Source organism: Podarcis tiliguerta (genome assembly GCF_965153285.1).
Source record: "Podarcis tiliguerta genome assembly, chromosome: 2".
NCBI lineage: Eukaryota > Metazoa > Chordata > Lepidosauria > Squamata > Lacertidae > Podarcis > Podarcis tiliguerta.
The window spans coordinates 42,438,570-42,460,991 of record NC_139535.1 but is presented as its reverse complement, the minus strand read 5'-3'; the positions used below and the strand labels follow the sequence as shown (position 1 = coordinate 42,460,991).

The 22,422-nt window shown below is 41.0% G+C and overlaps 1 protein-coding gene across 12 annotated transcripts in view; it reads right to left on the bottom strand.

The window, feature by feature from the left end:
• ERC2 (ELKS/RAB6-interacting/CAST family member 2) overlaps nucleotides 1-22,422 on the bottom strand; it is a 521,838-nt gene that overhangs the window by 418,860 nt on the left and 80,556 nt on the right. For 7 of the 12 annotated variants that reach the window (XM_083420969.1, XM_083420962.1, XM_083420966.1 and 4 more), the window contains exons 3-4: nucleotides 17,888-17,911; nucleotides 16,905-17,321 (exon numbers count right to left, since the gene is read on the bottom strand). In XM_083420969.1, the coding sequence (XP_083277095.1) occupies nucleotides 16,905-17,321; nucleotides 17,888-17,911 (441 nt within the window). The remainder of the gene's footprint in view (nucleotides 1-16,904; nucleotides 17,322-17,887; nucleotides 17,912-22,422) is intronic. The other 5 variants (XM_083420965.1, XM_083420973.1, XM_083420963.1 and 2 more) reach the window with 1 other exon arrangement.

The following is a 22,422-nucleotide window of genomic DNA, read 5'->3' as shown; positions in this document are numbered from 1 at the left end:
ACCTAATGGTCAGGGGTCCCTTTACCTTTACCTTTAAGTGCAGACAGAAAGACAACCTCAATTTACCAATCTAAAAAAAATCCTTGTTGGATTAGTGAGCCTGTTTAGATGGTGGCTGTTTTAAATTGCTGTAAATCTCTGATATATTTGACAGTAGCACATGATAAAAAGGAAGCAGCAGTTAGCCCAGGTAGTAAAGGAGTGTTTTAACATCAGCCGTACTAAGCGTACTAAACTATTTTTTTTCTTTCAGTCAAACTAGATCTTTATTTTGTTCCATTTACTATCTTTGCATCAGTGGTGTACATCACAACAAGGAAGGTTGCCATTCTTTTCATAATATTCATAGGTGGTTCATTTTGGGGGTGTTCTGTCCATAAGTGAGAAGACTTACGGGCTGAGTTTGGCCATAGCTTATGTGAAGGCAGAATTGCGTGTTCATTCCAACTCCAGTCAGCACTGCTTTCTGTTTTACAATACTATTTAGCAAAAATGAGTTGGAGGAGGCAGGCAAGAGTAGCTTTTAAATTGCTTTATAAAAATTTACAAAAGTAGTGTTATTTGGTTAGACATACCCACTCTGAAAACTGAAACAACTGTATAGTTTAAAGGGGCGGGGGGTAGCCATACGACATTAGCAACCTGTTTTGCAATTCTCTATTAAAGCAATTAAAACAAAACTAGATTAAATCAGCCTTTGCCAACCTGGTACCCCACAGATGTTTTGAGCTACAAATGATTATTATTCCAGAGCTTCATTTTAAGCCAATTGTAAGCTTAAATGGCTGTTCAACAATCTCTGCAAAGAAAGACAACACTCCTTCCATAGCAATCCACATTGTGTACAACCTCAGGTGACACGAGTTTTTTTTTTAAAAAAAAAATAGTTTCATATTTATTTATTTTTAATACAATTTATATACCACTTGGTTGTAGAAGACATTGCAAGTCACAGAAATTGTTGGCATACTAAATCAACCAAAATGGAAGAATTTTGTCACAGTCTGACAGCAAGCCCTGTAGAATAAAAAAATAAAAAAGTCAGGTGGTAATCGTAATAAACGGACAGAATCATGTTCTTTTACCTTCCACTGAGCCCCAGGTTGAATAGCAAGTGCTATTTTCTTCCATAAATTTATTCTCATTTTTTTCTATTTCATGTTCTGTATGTTTTCCAAGGCAACATGGATTTCAGCCTCTGGGAACGATGGAAAAAGCTGCATTCCAATAGCCTACACCTTTTACCACAATCTAAAATATTTCTCACTCTCAAGTTCAACTTTAGCAGTGATGATAATTCACCTTTAACTTAGTCATCACACTAATAACATTAGTCATTTCATTTTTCTGGGTAGCGCTTTGTACAAATTCATCCTTAGAAAATTGCTCATTAGATTTGCCTGCCAGTAAACTGAGTGTTTTTGAAAAATGCATTTCCTTTTCCAGGCAAGGTTTTGACAGGTCATTTGTTGGAGAAATCATTGGAAAATGTTTATTCCCCCTTTTAAAATATCGTGCACATCTGCAGAATTTTCCAATATATGAAATATGTAGGACTCATATTAGAACCTTGTTTGGTACATGGTAGTAATTCTTCCTGGAAAGTTTCGGTGTTTTGTTTAGTAGCAATAAAGGGTTGTTTTACAATATAACATGAAAGCTAAAAGGAATAATTTCAAAGAAACTTAGGGAGATGGTGTATGGTGTACTTAGGTGGCGTGTATGGGGAAGTGTGGTACCTATGGTGGGGGGGGGGGCGCTTCATGCTTCAGGGGAAGTTTGTCAATCTTTGGTCCCCACCCTGCACTCAGCTCTTACCTGTGGCTCCTAGAAGGTTCTCTGCCACATCCTGCAAATGGCTATTCCCTCATTGTTTCCCTGACCATGAAACTGATAACTACCCCCAGCACAGCACTCCTTTGGCCCCAACCCAGTTTGGAACCACTTTCAATTTTAAAAGAGGGAGAAAGGGGTCCTCATAGGTTTTCTGCTATATGGAACACTCTCTTCAACCTTTTTCGAGCCCTTGGAACAGGATAAGCTAGGAGACTTCAAACAAAACTTGCATTTTAGTAATTTTAAGAGGGGCAGGCACTGTCTTCAGAAAGAAATCCAAGCACTGTATTCAGAAAGAAACGCAAACAAATACTTAACTGAAAATCTTCCTCAGTAGAGTTCCAGTGCCAACCACTTAGCAATAAGGCGGCCTCCTCAATAAACATATATGCCCTACCCCCGAATTTCTGAGGTGGTTTTAACCTCAGTTTCAACTGAAAAGACCTATCTATGCACTGAATTCACACAGAACTTAACTACAGACTGAGAGTGACAAGGTGGGGTGGGACCTTGTGGCCCTCCAGACGTTGTTGGACTCCAACTCTCATCAGCACCAGCCAGTGTGACTAACGGCCAGGGTTAATGGGAGTTGTAGTCCAGCAACACCTGGAGGCGACAGGTTAGCTTCCCATGGTATAAGCAATATCCATTTTTATTGCTTTATTGTGACTGGCAGTTATAAGATTTTGTCTGGTGCAAGTCACTCCCAGTCTCAAGCAGGCAAGCTTTGAGCAGAATCCACATTCCCCCTCAGCTTTCCTCATCATTTTGTGTTCAGAATAATTTAAAGAATTTATACACGCTCCTGGCGGGATCATTTTTTAAACTTGCATCATACAAACATGGAAAGGGAAACGGAGCTAGAATGAAATGTGATGTTACACCACAGCAACAGACTAGCACTTGTTCGCAGTTTGTTCCCATCTCTGTTAATTGGTGAATAAGAGTAAGTGGCCTGCCTTGTTAGGCTGGAGCACCAATGCACAAAATGAATAGGGCTCATTCTGCTGCCTCAGGTTTCAGAATCACAGCCTTTGATTAAGTCTAGTACTTTCAGACCATGACAAATAAGCTTTAGAGTTCAAACAGAATCCAAAGGGTGGCAAAAGAAAAGAAAACTGGTGCTAATTCTAACCAGCACCTCTGAATTTAGAGACGTAAACTCAAAACATCCACACACCTGCGTCCATATTCAATGCATCAACTTGAGTCAAAAAACTTCTGAAGGCAATGAATACACTGGCTGTTGCAACCCAGCTTCAAGAACTTCCTACTGCAGCACAGAGCGTGACATTTTTGAAGTTTCAATCAAGATTCTGCATTTATGAAAAAAAGAAAACCTATTAAATGAGCCAAAAACATCAAGGGCTGCATGAAAGCTAATCTTCAACATGAGGAAAAGGTTACTGAATGGAACAATAATGAAGACTTGTAAGAGTAACAAATATTTGTCAAGATTAAATGGTACTAATAAAATATTTACAAAATTTTGCCAGCCTGTCACGTATGGATTTCCCTATCCACCATTATTCGGGTTGAAACCCAAGACAATTTCAAACCTCTGTGTGTGTGTGTGTAATTGCACTCAGGGGACAGACATCTTCCAAGTCCAAATCCCTTTCGCCTTGTAATATTTTAAACTCTGTAGGTCAGCCACCTTCACACTTTAAAAGATGTCTCTCAGCCCAATGAGGAGGGAAAGAGGACTCCTCTGAGACCCATGCCCACCTTGGATACTTGAAACAACAGAGGCAGTTTAAAGGCTCTTGGGATGGGGAGTGTTAGGCACACATCCTTTGGGGAGAATTCCCTCATGCCTTAGGCCAGGCTTCCTCAACCTCGGCCCTCCAGACGTTTTTGGCCTACAACTCCCATGATCCCTAGCTAGCAGGACCAGTGGTCAGGGATGCTGGGAATTGTAGTCTCAAAACATCTGGAGGGCCAAGGTTGAGGAAGCCTGCCTTAGGCCCCAGGCTGACAGAAGAGCACATGGCTTCCTTCACTTCAGCCACCTACATTCCCTTCTTCAGCTGGTCAAAGGCTTACACTTGAGTAGTGTCCTCTAGTGGTAATGATTTTTCCTGTGGTGTGTGGATGTTGCATATGGACAACCATCACCCTCTGCCAGCTTAGCAGTGAAGTGGAGGTAATTCCAGCCCCTCCTATTTTATGCAAGGTTATGATGTCTCTCTACGACTGGTAGAAATTAGTATTTCATAGAGCCACAGAAACATAGGTACATTATGCTGAGTCAGAAAGGTCTACTGAACAGCACAGATCTGAGGAGAAAATGAATGGTAGAAGCACAATTCTAAGTGCTGGTGCCCCCATCGTTCAGCCTGGAGGTCCAGCACCGAGGGCCTTCTGGTGGTTCCCTCCCTGCGAGAAGTAAGGCTGGCATTGACATTAGTAATGTTTCAGTATTGGCTAAAAACATAACTCCCTTGGAGGGGGTGGGTTCTACTCTGCATTCGTTGCATGCAGCACTGTTTCCATTCTGCTGCAGTTTGAATAACTGTGTTATTTGTCTCTCTATTGGCCATGGCAAATTTACACATTTAATTACACAAATTATCTTGTGATTACCTTAATCCCACCCCGTTCATTTAAACGCAAAGGAAACACAACGCATATGGGAGAAAAGTAATCAATCATTTGCAGACTGAAAGCAGTAACAGCAGTGAGTGCCAACTGTTATTTGCTGGCCTGATTTTCCTTTTGGACATGAGATAAATAAGCAAACACTGGCAATTTCAGCTCCTGTTTCTGCTTTCACCTCAATTCGCTGCCATTCCTACTGTACCATGGGCTTCTCTCATTGATGGAATGGCAAGAAGAGCTTCCCCTGGCAGGTCTTAGTATGTGAGCCATTTGACATCACATTTGACTCACCCAAAAGCAAGAGCTCCTGGTACTCACACTTTACAAGAGAGCATGTCTGGCAGCCAGGAAGTATATTTTGGATCCATAGTGGGGCTAACTTACTGTCTCTTGAGTGTGTCATCTTTTAAACCTCTGTATCACTGAAATATCTGGCATTCTGCTTTCAATAACAAGGCAGTCCAACATGAATTGAGTTCCCATCCGCCCTATCAAATTACTATAAAGTTTTGTTTTGTTTTTACAACAGAAGGTAATAGCAAGCACTGCATAAATGGATTTCACGATTTGACATTCAGCATATCTATTCGCTGGCTCTTAATATTCTCCACCCTTAAAATCTGAAACAGCTCCCCTGTTAATAAATGCTTGTGCAGGTTCAGCCCAAGTACTTTTTAAAAGGATTTGTACATTTCTCCCCATTTAGGTAATTTTTGGTGCTTGCTAACATAACATAAAACATGATCTAGACAAAGCACTTAAGTTGCACTAATTTCAAACGGAGAGACCTAAGGACATGCTAAACTCTCTTGTTGATATCAGAGGTATTTAAGTGCTTAAGTGACTGCATTATGTTCATAGTAACCAGAGCGTCCCAGTAGGTTCATTTGGTTACACTCTTCAAACAAACACCCCTGAAACATGCCCAGAACACAGTTGCTTCAAGAAAATTTTAGGCCTGGGAGGAGACTCTTCGTTGCCTATTTAAACTATCATCCATATGTAAAAGAATTAGAACATGAAATACCTTTATTTCAGTTTATTGAGCTATATACAGGAAACCGAGAGTAAAAAAAAATTTGTTTTTTGGAATGGCCATCTTTCCAGATTAAGTAGGAAACAAAGCCACTTGTATCAAGGAAACCAAAGACAAGCTCGGTGGAAACAAACAGATAAAGAAATGGATGGGCCTGCTAAGATAGGAATATTTATGTTCCCATAACGTATTGTTGGAGAGGTGATCAACCCCTCTGACTCAGAGAAAGAGATAGATACATGAATGAAAAAGTCCCTTGATGCAGAACTGTGGATTTTATAATGTATGTCACCCTATAGCTATAGGGATGCCAGTATGTACACATATATAAACATACACATAAACTGTACATACAAGCCGTGGACACACAAAAGAGGTTTTTGTTCATTTTACTCATTTATTCAAACCAGATTTAGATGTTATTTATTTTCATGAGTTTTAGACAAGATCTTTTTTAGCACATTACAGAATCCCGGAGGGGCTTCCTGTATTAAAGACAAAGTCCAGTACTGTAAATGCTAAGTATAGTAAAGCAGTGTTTTTTAGAAATACTGCCAAACATATTTGAATATGCAGCAATCAGGCCAAGAAATCTTTATGTTGGAAGCTAAGAGCAAAACTGGCAGTTTGGTTTCTCATCTGGCTCATTTGTTTTCAGGTCTTTTGCTACCTTGCAACAACATGACCTAGGCTGGCTTTACATCACAAAAATCTGAAGCCCAAACTCTCTATACATTTTGCATATATTCCATCCCATTAGTGTCACGGCATGTAGAAATCATATGTTTCTAACAAGATTATTTAGACTTTCAGCTTAAATTCTGCAAATGCCTATCTGGGGGTTTTATCACACAGCTCTGAGTAGTACATCAAAAACAATGTGGCTTTATTTTTTGTTTTTAAACGCGTTCCAGCTACTTCTCTTCCAAGAGCACAGCTTTCTAAAAGCATTTTACAGTGTAAATGAATACAGATCGCTAAAATCACTATGGGAGCATTAGTCATTTTAGATGAGGTTTCTGAAGCCAACAAAGTTTAAGACATACAACACCCTGCTTCCTAAATCCGCTGAAGATTTGGAAAAGAAAGGGGGAGAGAATGTTGTCATTTCTTTTGGGCTCAGATAGATGAAGAAAAACCTGGAGCGAAGAGTTCACTGTAATGCAATTTTACAGCTCTCCTGCACCCATTGATGTGCCTATGTTTTAACAGTTTACAGAAATTACTGTAAAAATAAATTCAGTACTTATGTTTATATAGTACTTTCTTGCCAAAACTTCAAGAACACCTCAGACAGTAAGCACTGAAACATATTCTTTGCTTTCCCCAAACAACTGCACATTATGTTGCTCTTTGAGAGGCACGGTGTTGATGCTACTACAGTATAGCAGCAACCTAAGCAGCAGAGGAGGAGAAGGCTGATATGAAATGCTCACAAGCTTCTCAGGTCCCAGGGGGTTCGTCTGCATAATTTCCGTGCTGGTTTAAATGGACTCTTCTGCATTTGGAAAACCTTTTTAACCTCTTCTGATCTTATTTGCACTGCTCAGCAATCATCTTGCTCTCAAAATCCTGACAAGAAATTGTTACTGACTCAGCTCCCACCACCACCCATTTTGCAAGCGGTTTGTTCATTCTTTACTGCACAAGCTTTGAGGGGGCAGCGAATTCAGTTAACAGTGGGTTTTCAGGTAACAAAGGCTGGGGTTATCCGTGTTATCTGTCCCTCACCACCAACTATCTGTTGGAAAAGGAAATATTATATTCTTTTGATTCTGTTCTGTTTCCTATATGGAGCCATTTACCTAGAAACTCCACCCAAACATCACCTCTGGTTAGATGGCTTTAATAAAGCAAGACTTGGGCTGGATGTCACCATCATACCTATACACACCTAGTCCATGCTCTGGAAATGCCTCCTGGATACAGCCCTTGAGTGCTGCCATATTCACTGGTTCAACAAAAGGGGTTATTGCATAGAACAGAAAAGCAAGAAACCTCTGAAGAAGAAGAAATATTTATACGGTATTCCTTTTGAAAGGAGAGATCTCGGAACAATCGTGTGTGTGTGTGTGTGTGTGTGTGTGTGCGTGCGTGTGTAGGGAGTGAGAGAGATCTAGTGGTCCCGTTTTTTGGTTTACTGCTCATTTTCATTTTGTATTCCAGTTACATCATAAAAATTTACAACCAATGCATCGCAAATACTGGAATTCAATTATCCATTTGGTTTTATTACTAGCCAGTCTCACGTGCTTTCGTTGGCTGGCAGAAAATGCGATCAGACAGGCAATGAAATCCACAATCAATCACACCGGTGTTGCAAGGGCATGTAAGGCTTTCATATGCTTGCTTTTAAGTACTGCTGATTCCATCAAATAAATCAGGGGAGACTATTTTGTGCATGATAGAATTTAAGGATTTTTTTGCCACTATTCCCGAAGTAGTATTCTCAACTGGAAATGGATAAGATGGTCATTATTTCCAAGTTCATCTCCATTTACAGCAGAAAAGACCAACAATGATGTAAAAGCGGGCATTTCTTTTATCACTGTGAAGCTCACTCCTATGAATGCTTACTCTGCAGTAAATCCCACTGGTTTCAAAGAAACTTTGCTGTACAGTGGTACCTCGGGTTACATATGCTTCAGGTTACATACGCTTCAGGTTACAGACTCCGCTAACCCAGAAATAGTGCTTCAGGTTAAGAACTTTGCTTCAGGATAAGAACAGAAATTATGCTCTGGCAACGCGGCGGCACCAGGAGGCCCCATTAGCTAAAGTGGTGCTTCAGGTTAAGAACAGTTTCAGGTTAAGAACGGACCTCCGGAACGAATTACGCACTTAACCCAAGGTACCACTGTAGGCTTATTCTCTGAGATGTTCTTAATCTACTGGCATTACAACTTTGATTGAATGTAGTGGGGCGGGGAGAGCTTTTGCACATTAAGCTTTCTTCTCAAAATTGAGAATGCTTAAATTGAGCTTGCCTAATAAACTGGTCTCTTGTATCCCTCTGCACACTAACATGGGAGTAAGCACTATAGTACTCAGTGGCAAATCCCAGTGGATAGCAAAGCTGTTCCTCTGGTACAGCAAAATACTGACTAACAAACACATTGCGGCTGTAACTTTCATTTAAACATTTGCATATTTAGATTTCACATAGTCATTTCACTTCAGTACCAAAAGCCTAGCTAACATTTCTGTTAAATATTCTCAAAACAGTAGGCATCAATGATACAATATTAGGTAACTATGAAAGAATAAGAGATAGTTGTTTTTTATTAAGCAAGACAATAATTGATTATTTCTTTTGCAGCCAGGAAAATAGTTTGTTTACAATTGTACCAAACTGTTGCCAAGACCTTTGTGAAAAAACCCACTTAATGGTTTAACATGCTAGTAGCAGTTAGAAACAGCATATTGCTATTTATCCATATCTCACTGCTCAGTCACAAGAGGGCAAAATTTCACAATTCACATTCAATAGTGCCATCTAGTGAAAATATATAGTTGTAGCCACACATATTTGTATCCATACAATTAATATAATCTATGCTGCATGCGTAGTTATTTACTCTTAGATCAATTTAACCTTTGTCTCTAAAACGTAATAAAGCCAACGAAGTGACCACAAAGAAGATAAATCTTAATGGGTTGAGCTGCTTGGTCAAACCACAATCCTACCTATTGGGAATATATTCTGCAGTGGAAGGCCACTGTTCTGTGGTTATTAGCTACGTGAATGTTTTCTAAAGACTGTTCTACTCTTCAGTGTTTCTTAACTATAAGAATCCAAAGGAATAGTAGCAACTTCTTTGAAGATTTTTGATGAGGAAATATCTGCTTGGTCAAAAAAAAATAATTAAACTGCCAAAACATTAAATTTTGCCCACGTATACACAGTAGGGCTTAGGGTGTGTTTCAGACACCCTACAATATGGTGTTTGTCAGGGAAGCATTTAGCTCCTTCTTCTGATAGTTATAATTAAGGCAGGGTTCTATTAACCCCGAAAACAGGATAGTCTTTAGGAAACAGTCACACAGCGAATAGCCTCAGACCAGTAATGGTAATGGCACAGTCTGACATGCATACCGCAATCCTAAACAAACGTAAAGGTAAAGGATCCCTGACACTTAAGTCCAGTCGCAGACGACTCTGGGGTTGCAGCACTCATCTCATTTTACAGTCCGAGGGAGCTGGCGTTTGTCCGCAGACAGTTTTTCTGGGTCATGTGGCCAGCATGACTAAGCCGCTTCTGGCGAAACCAGAGCAGTGCACGAAAATGCCATTTACCTTCCTGCCAGAGCAGTACCTATTTATCTACTTGCACTTATTGGTGTGCTTTCGAACTGCTAGGTTGGTAGGAGCTGGGACCGAGCAACGGGAGATCACCGTGGGAAGGCAGTAAATCCCACTGAACTCAGACTATACACTTCTGAGCAAGCATGCTTATGGGTGAACTGTTAAGCATGCAAAGCTGATCTAAGTTACTATGTTTGAAAGATCAGTTGTATATAAAGAGTGTTTACAAAATGCATTTTCATATTATGATAGGCTCTTCTCTTGCCTTCCTTAGCAAAAAATATGCAGCAATATCCCCAAGCTCTGAAATGCAGTATCCCTAATCAGAATATCCCCTTGGTAGGCAGTCAAACAGCAACAGAACTTCTCAGTAGTTAGCACTCACCTGATTTGGATTTTTGACATCACCACTGCATTTTGATAAGTGAGATTAGATAAACAGCTTTGGCTTTGCTAATTTCACAGAGCCGAGAACCTTCAGATTGTTCTTCTTTAGTACATTAGTGAATTTCAACATGAAAATCAGCAGGAGCTAATTCACCCCAAACCCCATACAACAACAAAGAGAATTGAAGTGGATAAAGAAGATGTTGTGTGTGCTAGTGATCATCATTATATAGTTCCTTAATGCCTCATTAGTCCTTCAAACCCAACCAACAAGCTAGTGAACCTGAAATAATGGTATATAATCCACTTCAATCCTTTTGGCTATGTTGGACTTAGAGGGTTAAAAACAAGTTATGGGGACCATATTAAGGGAAGCGTGGAAAGGTTTTGGCTTAATTAAAAATGGGAAGTCAATTACCAACAGAAATCATTTCTAGAATCAAAGGACATGCATACCAAAAATGCTCAGACACCTCCAAGTAAGGTAAGCACAAGAGAAATTCTGTGCCTCACCTATGATAACTTTCAAATGCAATTTCATCATTCATTAATTGAGGGAGAGCAGTGGTGTGGTGGTGGGAACGCAGGAGAAATGTTCAGCACTGCGCTTGTTTCCATAGATAACCTAGCACAATGGCAAGCTTTATTAGGTGTTTTTTAGCTGGCTGTCAGTGTTGAAACAATTGCCTCAAAAGACCCAGGAATAAAAAGGGCACGTTTAGCCATCTGTGAAATAAATTATACGTAAGTATCCCACTATTTATTTTTATTTTAAACATTTATAGGTGTTTTCTCATGTCAAACCTCAAGATAAAATAACATTAAAAAAAACAAAGCAATAAAATACATAGCCCCCCTCCAAAAAAGTAGTGTCTACTGACATTGAGAAGTCATCCAGGGCAGCTCTTCCTGACAGATACAGGTTTTACAGACACCAGACAACTAAATTCAGGCCTTACTATGATTATCATTCCACAGCCTAAGGAAATTCCAACCCCAATCAGTTCCAGACAACATGGTAGATATCCAGGAATGATGGCAGCTGTAGTCCAGCAACATCTGCAGGGACACAGGTTCCTCATCTCTGGGTATCATTTTAACAATTCCACTTCTGGAAACTGATGTGTTCACCTCCCACAGGAATGGCCCATGTTCTTCTAGTTACTTTATGTTGCCTATTACGCCCTCTGGAAATCCCAGGTGAAACAGCCCCTTCCTGAGTCCAATAGTTTCTCACCAAGACCAACTAATCTGTTTGGGTTCAGCTTCAACCTGTTTGCGCCCATCCATTAAAAGGAGAAATGTAATTATTCAGAGAGTGTAACGTGGTGGGTTAAGGATAAGAGAGGAAGAATTCCCTCTTTCAAATCTCAACTCAGCCATGAACCCATGGGGTGGTCAGACCACAATATCTTGGCCTCAATACATTCGCAACATGGGAGAAGCAATTTGGTCCTACAACAAATTGGGCCTTTCAAAATAAGTAGTGGGCTGATGTGACAGCACCATATGTGATAGCACCATAAAATGCTATATAAATGCAAAATGTAATTATTAATACTTGCTCTTATTATGACTCAAGAATGTAGTGAGCAAGTTACTATACAGGGCTCAATTCCCATTTCTTGAACTCTAGTGTACTAAAACTTTCTGAAACCAGCATGTAATTAATAGCATATTAATAATATAACCCTCTGAATGTCTACTTAGAAGAAATTCCCACTGAGTTTCAATAAGATTTCCTTTCAGGTAAATCTGAAGAGATTTAGCCCCATAATCTGATTCTGATTATCTTTTAGGCTGATACTGCACCACAAATGAAAAAAAATTAAATACCTATTACAGGCTGAGATTGATATTTTTTCCCTTTGTATGTAGCTATAATTTATCCTCTCTGCCTCTCTCTCTTTCCACATTGATATTTTGTAAAAGCCACACTTGTTCATAATCCAGAGAAGAATTTGGGATGAAGGCATCCTCATCATTCAAATTTGCATCCTAATTGATTCATAAGTCATACAAAAACACATGTAAACCAGACGATCCGCAGCACAAAGCATTTTCTGTAGTAGAGGGAATCACAAAGTGGCGTGCAGGTACATTAAAACAAATGTTGAGCACAAGCAAAGGCAGAGTTAAACACTTTAAATCCCTATTGATTCTAATGCTTAATTTGCCTGGATGGTGCCCACTATCTGCTGGGGGTGGGTTGCTTTTTTTTTTTGTTCAAGGAAGTGGAAGAATATGGGTAACTGCAAGGAACAACTGAAGGTAAAGGCTATCAGTGGCCACACTGACTATGCTCTGGCTCCACAGTCAGAAGCAAAGTGCTTCTGAATACAGTGGTACCTCGGGTTACATACGCTTCGGGTTACATATGCTTCAGGTTACATATGCTTCAGGTTACACACTCCACTATGCCAGAAATAGTGCTTCAGGTTAAGAACTTTGCTTCAGGATAAGAACAGAAATCGGGCTCTGGCGGCACAGCGGCAGCAGGAGGCCCCATTAGCTAAAGTGGTGCTTCAGGTTAAGAACAGTTTCAGGTTAAGAATGGACCTCCGGAACGAATTAAGTACTTAACCCGAGGTACCACTGTACTATTGCTGGAGGGAAGAATGATGTTGTGTCAGTTCCTGCTTACAGGCTTCCCATAGGCACCTGGTTGGTCACTATGAGAACAGGACACCGGACTAGATGTTCCAGCAGGCTTTCTTACATTCTTACCTTCATGTCATCACTTGCTAAAGTTGCCATTTTTCACATTCATTATGGGAACCAGTGCAACGTTCACAAGAACATGGTTAGGAATAGTGTAAGCAGGCTGACTGAAGCTGCTACCTGACGCCGCTAATTTGGGATTGATGTGAAAAGGCAGCAAGTTGTTACTTCATTATTAATAAGAGAAACTTATTGTTTATTTCAAGGCAGGTCAGGGAAGAAGCACTCGCGGCATTTTGTCGCCTTGTTTGCCCAAATAACTTGACCAGCCTTGAGTCCTACAGACCTTTACTTCGAACAGCTTCAGGCAGCAACATGTCTTGGGCCAGCCTTGAAGGTAATTACTGTTCTCTTTAACTACAGCTGGGACAAACCTCCCCCTAACTCCTTTCTCTGGGGTGCTTGCCAAGATTACAAAAACTTCCTCCACTGTCACTTTAAAATATCAGATTTTAATACAGTGGTACCTCGCAAGACGAATGCCTCGGAAGACGAAAAACTCGCAAGACAAAAGAGTTTTTCGTTTTCTGAGTTGCTTCGCAAGACGGATTTCCCTATGGGCTTGCTTCGCAAGACGAAACGTCTTGCGCCTTTTTCTTAAAACCGTCAATGCATTCCTATGGGAAACCGTCAATACACAGTGGTGCTTCGCAAGACGAAAAAACTCGCAGAACGAAAAAACTCGCAGAACGAATTAATTTCGTCTTGCGAGGCACCACTGTATACATACAGAATTGTAACACAAAAAAATTGCCTTACAGAGAATATATTTAATAGGATGCTATTTACAGCAAATATACCTTCTTTTAAAAAATAAAAAAAACTTACATACACAGATTTGTGGGGAACGGAGAGAGGGAGAGAGAGAGAGAGAGAGAGAGAGAGAGAGAGAGAGACCATTCTTCTACCACTGATTAGTTTAATACTTTGAGCCTGTCCAAAAGAAAAGGAAAAAAAAGAGACACTAATGAACCTAATAAAGAGGTTGGACTTAGAGTGGCTGTTAATCTGTATAACTAACTTCTCAAGAGGGGTGGGGGAAGCAATGCTTGGTGTCGATAAAACATTTCCTTAGTAAATTACTACTGGCTCCAGTGAAAGGCATTTACAGTAAACACAAATTGTCTGCAGAGCATCTGTTCTGTGGAAGAAGGAACTTTGCTCCATTAATATCTTCTAAAAACCATGCAATAAATAATTTACGCCAGCAGCTTAAGCTCTATTATCAACCTTTAAGCTGACCATTTTCAAAGGACGACAGAAGGCAAAGTTTTCCGAATTGTAATTTTAAGAATATTTTTATTTATTTAGATAGACAGACAGATACACAAATGCATGCATGAACATACTAACACATACCACTGTCCTCCTATTACTTTTTCATATGAGGCCTGGATTAAAAATTGCATATAACTGTGACATCAGATTCTGATTTTAGTAAGAATGTATTAAATATGTAAAAAAAAAAAAAAAGTATATACAGAGACAGTGTGTGAGAGCATATGTATATATAAAGTACTTGGTGGAATTTTAACATCAGACTTTACTAGAGATTTAGTGGGACTTTGCCGAAGGCAAGATTTTAATAGCAATAATAAAAAATACTTAATGGTACTTAGGGCAAAGCATGTGTGGTCACTATGTTTAAGAAAGAGTAATACCAAACATCTGTGCTAGATTTCCACATGATAAAAAAATATATCGCCAGATTCACTAAGGTTCTCTGAGACTCATGGACAATTAAAAAAACAAAACAAAAAAAAAACCCAGAAGAGAGATGTGATAACCGTGTTTTAGAAATAGAAGTCAGTCATCCTAGGTTTTGTCATCGGAAAATCCTGTGGTTTGTGTTTAAATCGTTTCAAGTGCTGGTTTGGATGTGGGAAGTCCAGGCTGAGATCCCCACTTAGCTATGAAGCTTACTAGGTGGGCTAGAGAAAGGCTTTAGCAAACCGTCCAACCTTCCTCACAGAGTTGTTGTGAGATGAGGAAATCATTCTGAGCTCCCTGAAGGATGAGACAAATGTAATCAACAAAATAATCCAAACTTTTTATTTTTTTTAACTCACCCAGGGAGCTTTTTTTTTTCTTTAGCTTTTCTTATTCACTGCACTTTTTTGTATCGCAGTTCTCTAGCCTTATGTTTTGTTCACCTGCAAGCCAGCTCTCTTTTTAACATTTGTATACCAGTGACTGTGCACATTCCGTGAATAATAATAGACCTGAATCTAACTGTAGTGAGTCATTGCTAAATCCCACTGAAACTACTGGGTCATGTTAGTCATGAAATAGTTGTGTTGGTGGTTGTTGTTGTTATTAAACACACACAGAGAGAGTATGCTATGACAGTAGAGTTATTTATTTTGTGGCTTTTATCGATTCACATACACATTCCATGAAAATGAAACGGCAAGAGTGATTCTCCCACTGGCCACCACTGGGGGGGGGTACATATTTGGATCTGTGCAGAATATGGATCCTTCATGAGGGTCATGATCCAGACATTCAAATGTGCTCATAAAACAACTGATAGTTGAACAGGCAGGGTTCTTCTTTTTTTAACAGCAGCTCATCCACTTCCAGCACCAAACTTTTAACCCCTTCCACAGGCCCCACCCCCACCCCCCAAAAAAAGCTGGTTTAAAAATGACTTGCAATGCAGCTATTCCAACAAGCTATGCTAGGATTTATTTTGGATAATAGCATCTTTCAGTAGGTGCAACTTACTCCAGCAACCCATGACCATCTGAGGAGCTGTCCAAAGGATAAGATTGTGGGAAACAGCAATGTCTTCATTTTGAAAAGGTGTAACTGAGGTAAGAATATGCAATGTTATTTATTCACATGAAAGGCAATAGAAATTCAAGAAATTAAGCGCTTTGTCATTCAGTCTGCTTTCTTCTCTGGGGCAACATGCACATCATGAAATGCAAATGTACACATTTCTTTGGCATCATCCAAACACTCACAATGCCAGTGTTTTTGATTCATCTGTCTGCTCACTTTAACACAGTTCTAAAAGGAGACTATGGGTGGCATTCAACTAAGGTGTACACAGATTAGGCCCACTGAAATGAACGGGCATCTAATTTGGGTGCAATGATTTCAACGGGTCTACTCTTGAGTAAGACATAATTGAAAATCACCCTACACCAAAACCACTGGGGTAAAATTTAGAACACCTTCCAAAACTAATATTTGCTTGCAATATTTTGTACCCAGCATTTCGGTCCCAGGGCAACTAACAACCATTGTGTCCTGGCTCCCATGATGTATTGTAGAAAGACAGTGATGAAATGTTAAAGACAGCTCTAAAAACCTTTAAAACTACATCAGGTGAGTTCAGATCAGAACAGTTCATGGTTCACCACATCCCTCCTCCATTCCTACTTCCAACATAACACACAGACTTCAGTGCTAGGTTTAGGAACCACATGCAATGGAAATGAGCATTAGATACAAATGCCCTTCTCCAATCCCAGTGTGGTTGATGGACTTGAGCATGTCAAAAGCTTCTTTTAACATTGCACCAAGCTGACTTGCAGAATCAGAGCTTTTTAAAAAGGGTTCTGGGTGCAGCTCTGCCTCCAGGTGCTTTGCTTGTGCTTCAGTGGCTTGGAGTCAGCATCTTCACACTGGCAATAGGTGGCATTTGAGCAAAAAATTACAACACAGGGCCAAAAAGAATCCCCACCATTCCAACCTGAATTAACCATAAACCAGCAACAAAACTACTACATTAGGCGACATTAAAAAGTGTTAGCATTGTTAGAATTTTATTAACCAGCCCTTGTTTTGATGATGTAACTTGGCTTCTATAGAATTGAATGTCAATGCCGAAGAAAAACAACCTATTGAGTACACCATGCAACAAGGAGGGCTTGTGAACTGGGACTGTCTGAAAGAAATGACAAGCAAAGAGGAAAAACAACTTGCTGCTTCACATTTTAATTTCAAATGATGACACACCAAAAATGCTTAACTGAGTGCTCTTAGAAATGAACATGCTTTGCTTACCTCTCTAAGATGGATGTTCTCCTTCTCTTTCTGGTCTAAAATCACCTCTAAATGATTAACCTGAGATTCAGCCTCAGCCATCCTTCGCGTCCGTTCGTTGTCATCGTCCATCCCTTTGGACGGCAAGCCTTTGCTCTGCAACATTTCTAAGAGCTTTTTGATGGATTCATCTCTGGCATTCAGGGTCTGTTTCTGGGTTTCAATTCTCAGCTCCATTTCTTCCAAGGTTTTCCTCAAGAGAAACAGCTCTTTCGCCTGCCTGTCATGCTCGGCTTGAAGCCTCCGAAAGTTCTCCTCCGTAAGCTCAATGGTGAAATGCTCAGCACCGCGGTTTCCACTTTCTTGTTGAAGGAGATGGTTAAGGTCTCTCTGGGTCCGGAGCTCATCTTGGAGGGCCTGAATAGTTAGCTGAAGGTGCTGCAAGGTAAAAGGAATAGCCGAGTGAGGATTTATTCAACGAATCTACAAAAATGCAATGCCACAATCATTAATAAAACTAGTGGTGAAAATCTAGCGGTGTGCAAGTGATGTTATTTTGCAATGGACCTCCTTGACTGCTGTTAGAAATCATGAAAAGATGGATGCAAACACACAAAGACAGTGCCAGTTACAGGTACCAGTAATAGTGAAGAACAAATCCTAAGACAAGGAAGTGGAAAAAGGAAGTAAGTAAAGGATGTAGATGTCAAAGAGTGACACTTCCGCTAGCAAACACTGCATCTGCTGAGCCTGAATATTCAGTTTTCAGGGTTTTCTTAGACATAAAGTCTGCTTCTTCGTACAGTGCAATTGTGTAAGTTATTAGTGCTAATCACTTGGTATGAAAATAAAGAAATTAAAATGTTAAATGACACTGCTAATGAAAACTATGATCCAGTTAGTTTAGGAAGTCAGATTACTGCATCTACAGCAAGCATATAAAAGATCACACATTAAGCAATATTGCACTTTCCAAACAAATTGACTGCAAAGAGTGAACAAACCTTTGTTCTCCTGGCATCCAAAAACTGAACAGCATGGGAAATGAAAAAAAAATGAAGCAAAATCAACATAAAGTTTAGGTGCAAGCAAAGGAGATTCAACAGAAAAGACTAAATTTAACAGAAAGTACAATGAACAGAAAAGAAAACAACACTTTATACAAGTCACAATTTTACAGTATTTGCACACACAGAGAGACATACACACACACACACATATTTCAAGCAGTCAAAACTATACTCTTAGAGGTAAGAAAAGAAGAACTTGGTCTGGATCCAAAAAAATGAAACAAAAAAATTACCTTCTAGCACTGTCCTGCAAATGTCCAGGCAAGTGTTAATTGAAAAGATCAAATCCCGGTTGACTTGTATTAGCAGTTCTTGTTAAGTAAGAGATTGTGCAAGGGTAATGACATGCATCACCTTTTCATGTATCATTCTAGTACAAGATGCAGAACAGCCCTTCCATCTGTAAACATCTGTACCTAGAAACACATCTTTGGATCCAAACCATGGTTCATAAATTATATACAATAAAGTTTCCAGTCTTCAAAAAAGAGTTACAAGATGGTACATCCTCTTGGGACTGTACCACCTCAAAATACATGTGGGGGGGATTGAGTGACTGAGTGTTCCTCAATATTTTCTGTTCACATAGACAGTTAAAAAGTCAAAAGAAAGAATTCCAAGCTTAGCCTTTTCTCTGGGTACAGGGAAATTTCAATATTGTCACCCACCTGCATCCTGGCGGGTGCTCTACCATGAGTTATTTTTGACCATTAAGCAACGTTTTATAAAGCATCCATTTATATTTCACTTCCTTTTAGTCATCAATAGTAGGGGTTTTTTCCATACAGCATGCTCTTAACCAGTGGTTCCCAATTAGTGGTCTGTGGAGCCCAGGGGGATCCACATAATCTGTTGAAGACTAGGGAGTCCGTGGCACCATCCACATAACAATAACTACCACAGAAATATCAAAATTTTAAAACGTAGGGGGTCCATAGCTTGGCTTTTGAAAAATAGGGGCCCACAGTACTTAGCTAACTGGGAACTACTGCTCTTAACTATTCTTTTCTTGCTGCTGGGTGTGTTAAATCACTGTCTTAACCCCTCGCATTGCACCTGGAACTTGACATATACACAGGCTCCACCCACCCACCGACATACGCTCACACACCTGTGTCAATTAAAATGTTTGAAAGGTGCCTAGGAAATATATTGTTCACAGTACAGACCAGGATATGGACCTGTAAGCTCCTGTGCCTTCACAGGACTTCAAATATGTGGTGGCTGGAGGCAGAGGTTCTGACTCGCGCAGTGATTTGTGAGGGGCTGAGCCCTATCACCATATCTGGAGGGGAAAGGCTATGTTTCATCTTTCAAAAACGCACAGTAACCTTACAGTGTACAAGGGAAACAGTAATTAAGAAGGACACCCTGAACTGCCTACAGCTTGGACAGGGTCAGGGGGAGGCGACCTGATGTAACATTGCAAGAGTGTGGAGAAACTTGCAGAGCCTTTATCCAGACACAGAAGAAATGCAAATTAGCATTTATATTATTTTTTGCCATGGAAACGCTTGGAAAGCAGGGAGCCTATCACTACTTTGCAGGCTCTGCCACAACCCAGTGCTGCTGTGAGCCAGCAGCTCTCTCCCTTTAACAGCTCTAGAAAACTCAGGACCAATCACCACACTGTCCTTCTCCAGCCTCCAGAGCAAGCAAGGGAGGCTCCTGATATGGCTCTGGATAAGACAAAGTTCCTTCCATCCCCCTTACATACGAAAAGGCCAAACGCTATATAACATATTTTCAAATAACTATTCCCATTTCCCCTTCTTCAACAAGTTTATCTGCTTAAACCCAATTACTTCGATAAACACATCTTCCTAGATTAAAGACCAGATACCTGCAGCCCTCCAAATACTGGATTACAAATCCCACCATCTCTGCACCCTGGTTGTGCTGGCAGGGGCTGATGGCAGGGGCGGAGCAAGGGGATGTGGTAGGTGTGGAGTGCCCCGGGTGCCACCACTGAGGGGGGTGACAAAATGCTGGGCGGCACGCACCGTGGGGCCTGCAGCACATGGAGGCTTGGGCGCGCGCAGGCTCTGCATCTGCCCACTGCCTTCCCCCCAGCTGTAGGGTTGCTGAGTGGGAGGAGGCAGGCAGACTCCTCAGAGGTCCTGCGCTGCGTCCCACCCCTATGGGCGGCGCACCCCACCCCTGGGTGCAACACCCCAGGAGCTCAAGCGGCTTCCTCCACCGCTGGCTGATGGGAGCTGGATTCCAACAACATACCAAAAGCCATAGGTTCTCCATGTCTGCTGTAAGCACTTTAAAAAACTGGTTAAATTTTTAATTTCCACAATTTCACGTTAATGAACTACTGCAAACAACCGTGGTTTTTTTTTAAAAAAAAAAACAGTTGGTGGCTTTACATTTTTGGGTTTGTTTTTTGTACAAACACCCACCTAAAAGACAGTGCTAACATGGTGCTGAGTGGAGAGAAGAAGGAACAATGAAGTGAAGTGCCTGCTTCACATGTAAAGAGAAGGTTCTCTGTGTGAAAAGGGAGTGCCTGGAGAACAAGTTAATAAAAGGTGTAGGGAAGAAGGATGTGAAACTGCCATGAAGCTTGTCAGTTTCAGCCACTGCTTTCCTTTATTCTTTTGGTGAGGTGGCTTGGGGGAACAATTAATTAAAGCAATAGCTTCAGAATTAAAGTGACTATGAGGAATAGGGGAAAGAGAAGGGGGAAATACTGACCACACAACTATCTCACACCCACTGTGGGGCTGAAACATAGTGAGATGCACACCTTAAATGAAAGGCTGCGTCTCATGAAGTGTGGAAAGTCAACTGCAATTCCTCTCGCAGCTTACGATGGAACAGCAACAAAAGAGCAATTCTAGGAGCTGCCCATCTGGCAGCGTCCTGTGACATATAGGTAGTTTATAGCCATTTTGGTCTATTAGATTAACACAACACGACGCACCAAAGCTCAAAATATGGCCTACCAAGCAAGAAAGAAACAACTGAAAAATAATGGGCAGAAATAGGCAACCCTTTTCTGAGTTCAGAAGAGGGTGAAATTGCAGCTAAAGGCACTCCAAAGAAAGTGGACGTCAGCTTTAATTCAAACATGGAAGCTAATGCACTTGATTTAGCTTTCGTGCAGAGGCAGATGAGACTGCTTCTATGCTACCAAGGGATTAACCGTCAGTCATATTTATTTACAACTCCAACATTTCAGCAATGAAAATAGGGACAGTAGGGTGAATTTCTAACATGTCCCTTACATGCCGATCTGGTTGGGTTTTAATGCTTAGTTATGATTTTGGGACATGCCTTAGGCTCAAGCTCAGCTGCAAGGCTCAAGTTTGGCTCAAGCTTTGCTTCTTAACCATGGTTTATTGTCGGGTCCAAATCTGAAACCATGGTTAAGGGCACTGGCTTTGCATCCAATTTTGCTGCTTGAGGCAAAATGGCAAATGCCTTCCTGCCCTGCTACCACTGTAAGCAGAGAAGCAGTGCCAGCATCAGGTGAAATCTCGCTCATGCATGTGAATTTACATGTAAGTAAACTAGATTCTTAAGGAAATGAGTGCTCACTGGAAGGACAGATCGTGAAGCTGAGGCTCCAATACTTTGGCCACCTCATGAGAAGAGAAGACTCCCTGGAAAAACCCTGATGTTGGGAAAGATGGAGGGCACAAGGAGAAGGGGACGACAGAGGACGAGATGGCTGGACAGTGTTCATGAAGCTACCAGCATGAGTCTGACCAAACTGTGGGAGGCAGTGGAAGACAGAAATGCCTGGCGTGCTCTGGTCCATGCGGTCACGAAGAGTCGGACACAACTAAACGACTAAACAACAACAACAAACTAGATTCAAGGCAGACCTCTAAAGAGATTCAACACCTAGAAACCTGGACCAAAGTTGACAACTTCAAAAATGGGCCTAGTGCTCATGAGAGCAAGCTCATGCACTTTTCAAAATGCTGACTTCCAAAAGGCAAAATTTGGACGATTTTTACGTGAAGCAAATTTCCAAAGGGGGAGGGGGCACATCTGCACAGAGATATACTTTGCCCTTCCTGTCAGTGAAGGTTTCATCACAAAAAAACACATGTGGATGACAGATTTGCAGTGTAGTCCTCAAAGGCAGTGCCTTACTTCTTCTCACGGGGATTAGTGGTTTCACTACTATGAAAAAATTTAAAGGGTGTATGCCAGAGGTCTCCAAAGGCCCGAGGGACTCGTTTATCCGGCCCGCAGCGACCCCCACCGCCCGCTGCCAATGCCCACTCTTACCGGCACTGCCCTGCTCGGCTGCCCACTTCTGGGTTAGAGGAGCACCAGAAATAGCTTGTGCGCATGTGCGTTATTTCCGGTGCACATCCAGGTCGGAGGAGGCCCGTGCACATGCACACAAGCTATTTCCGGTGCTCCTCTGACCCGGAAGTGCGCTGGTAATAGCGTGTGCAAACGCATATGGGCATGCGCCCCCCCACCCTCCGGCCCGCCGCATA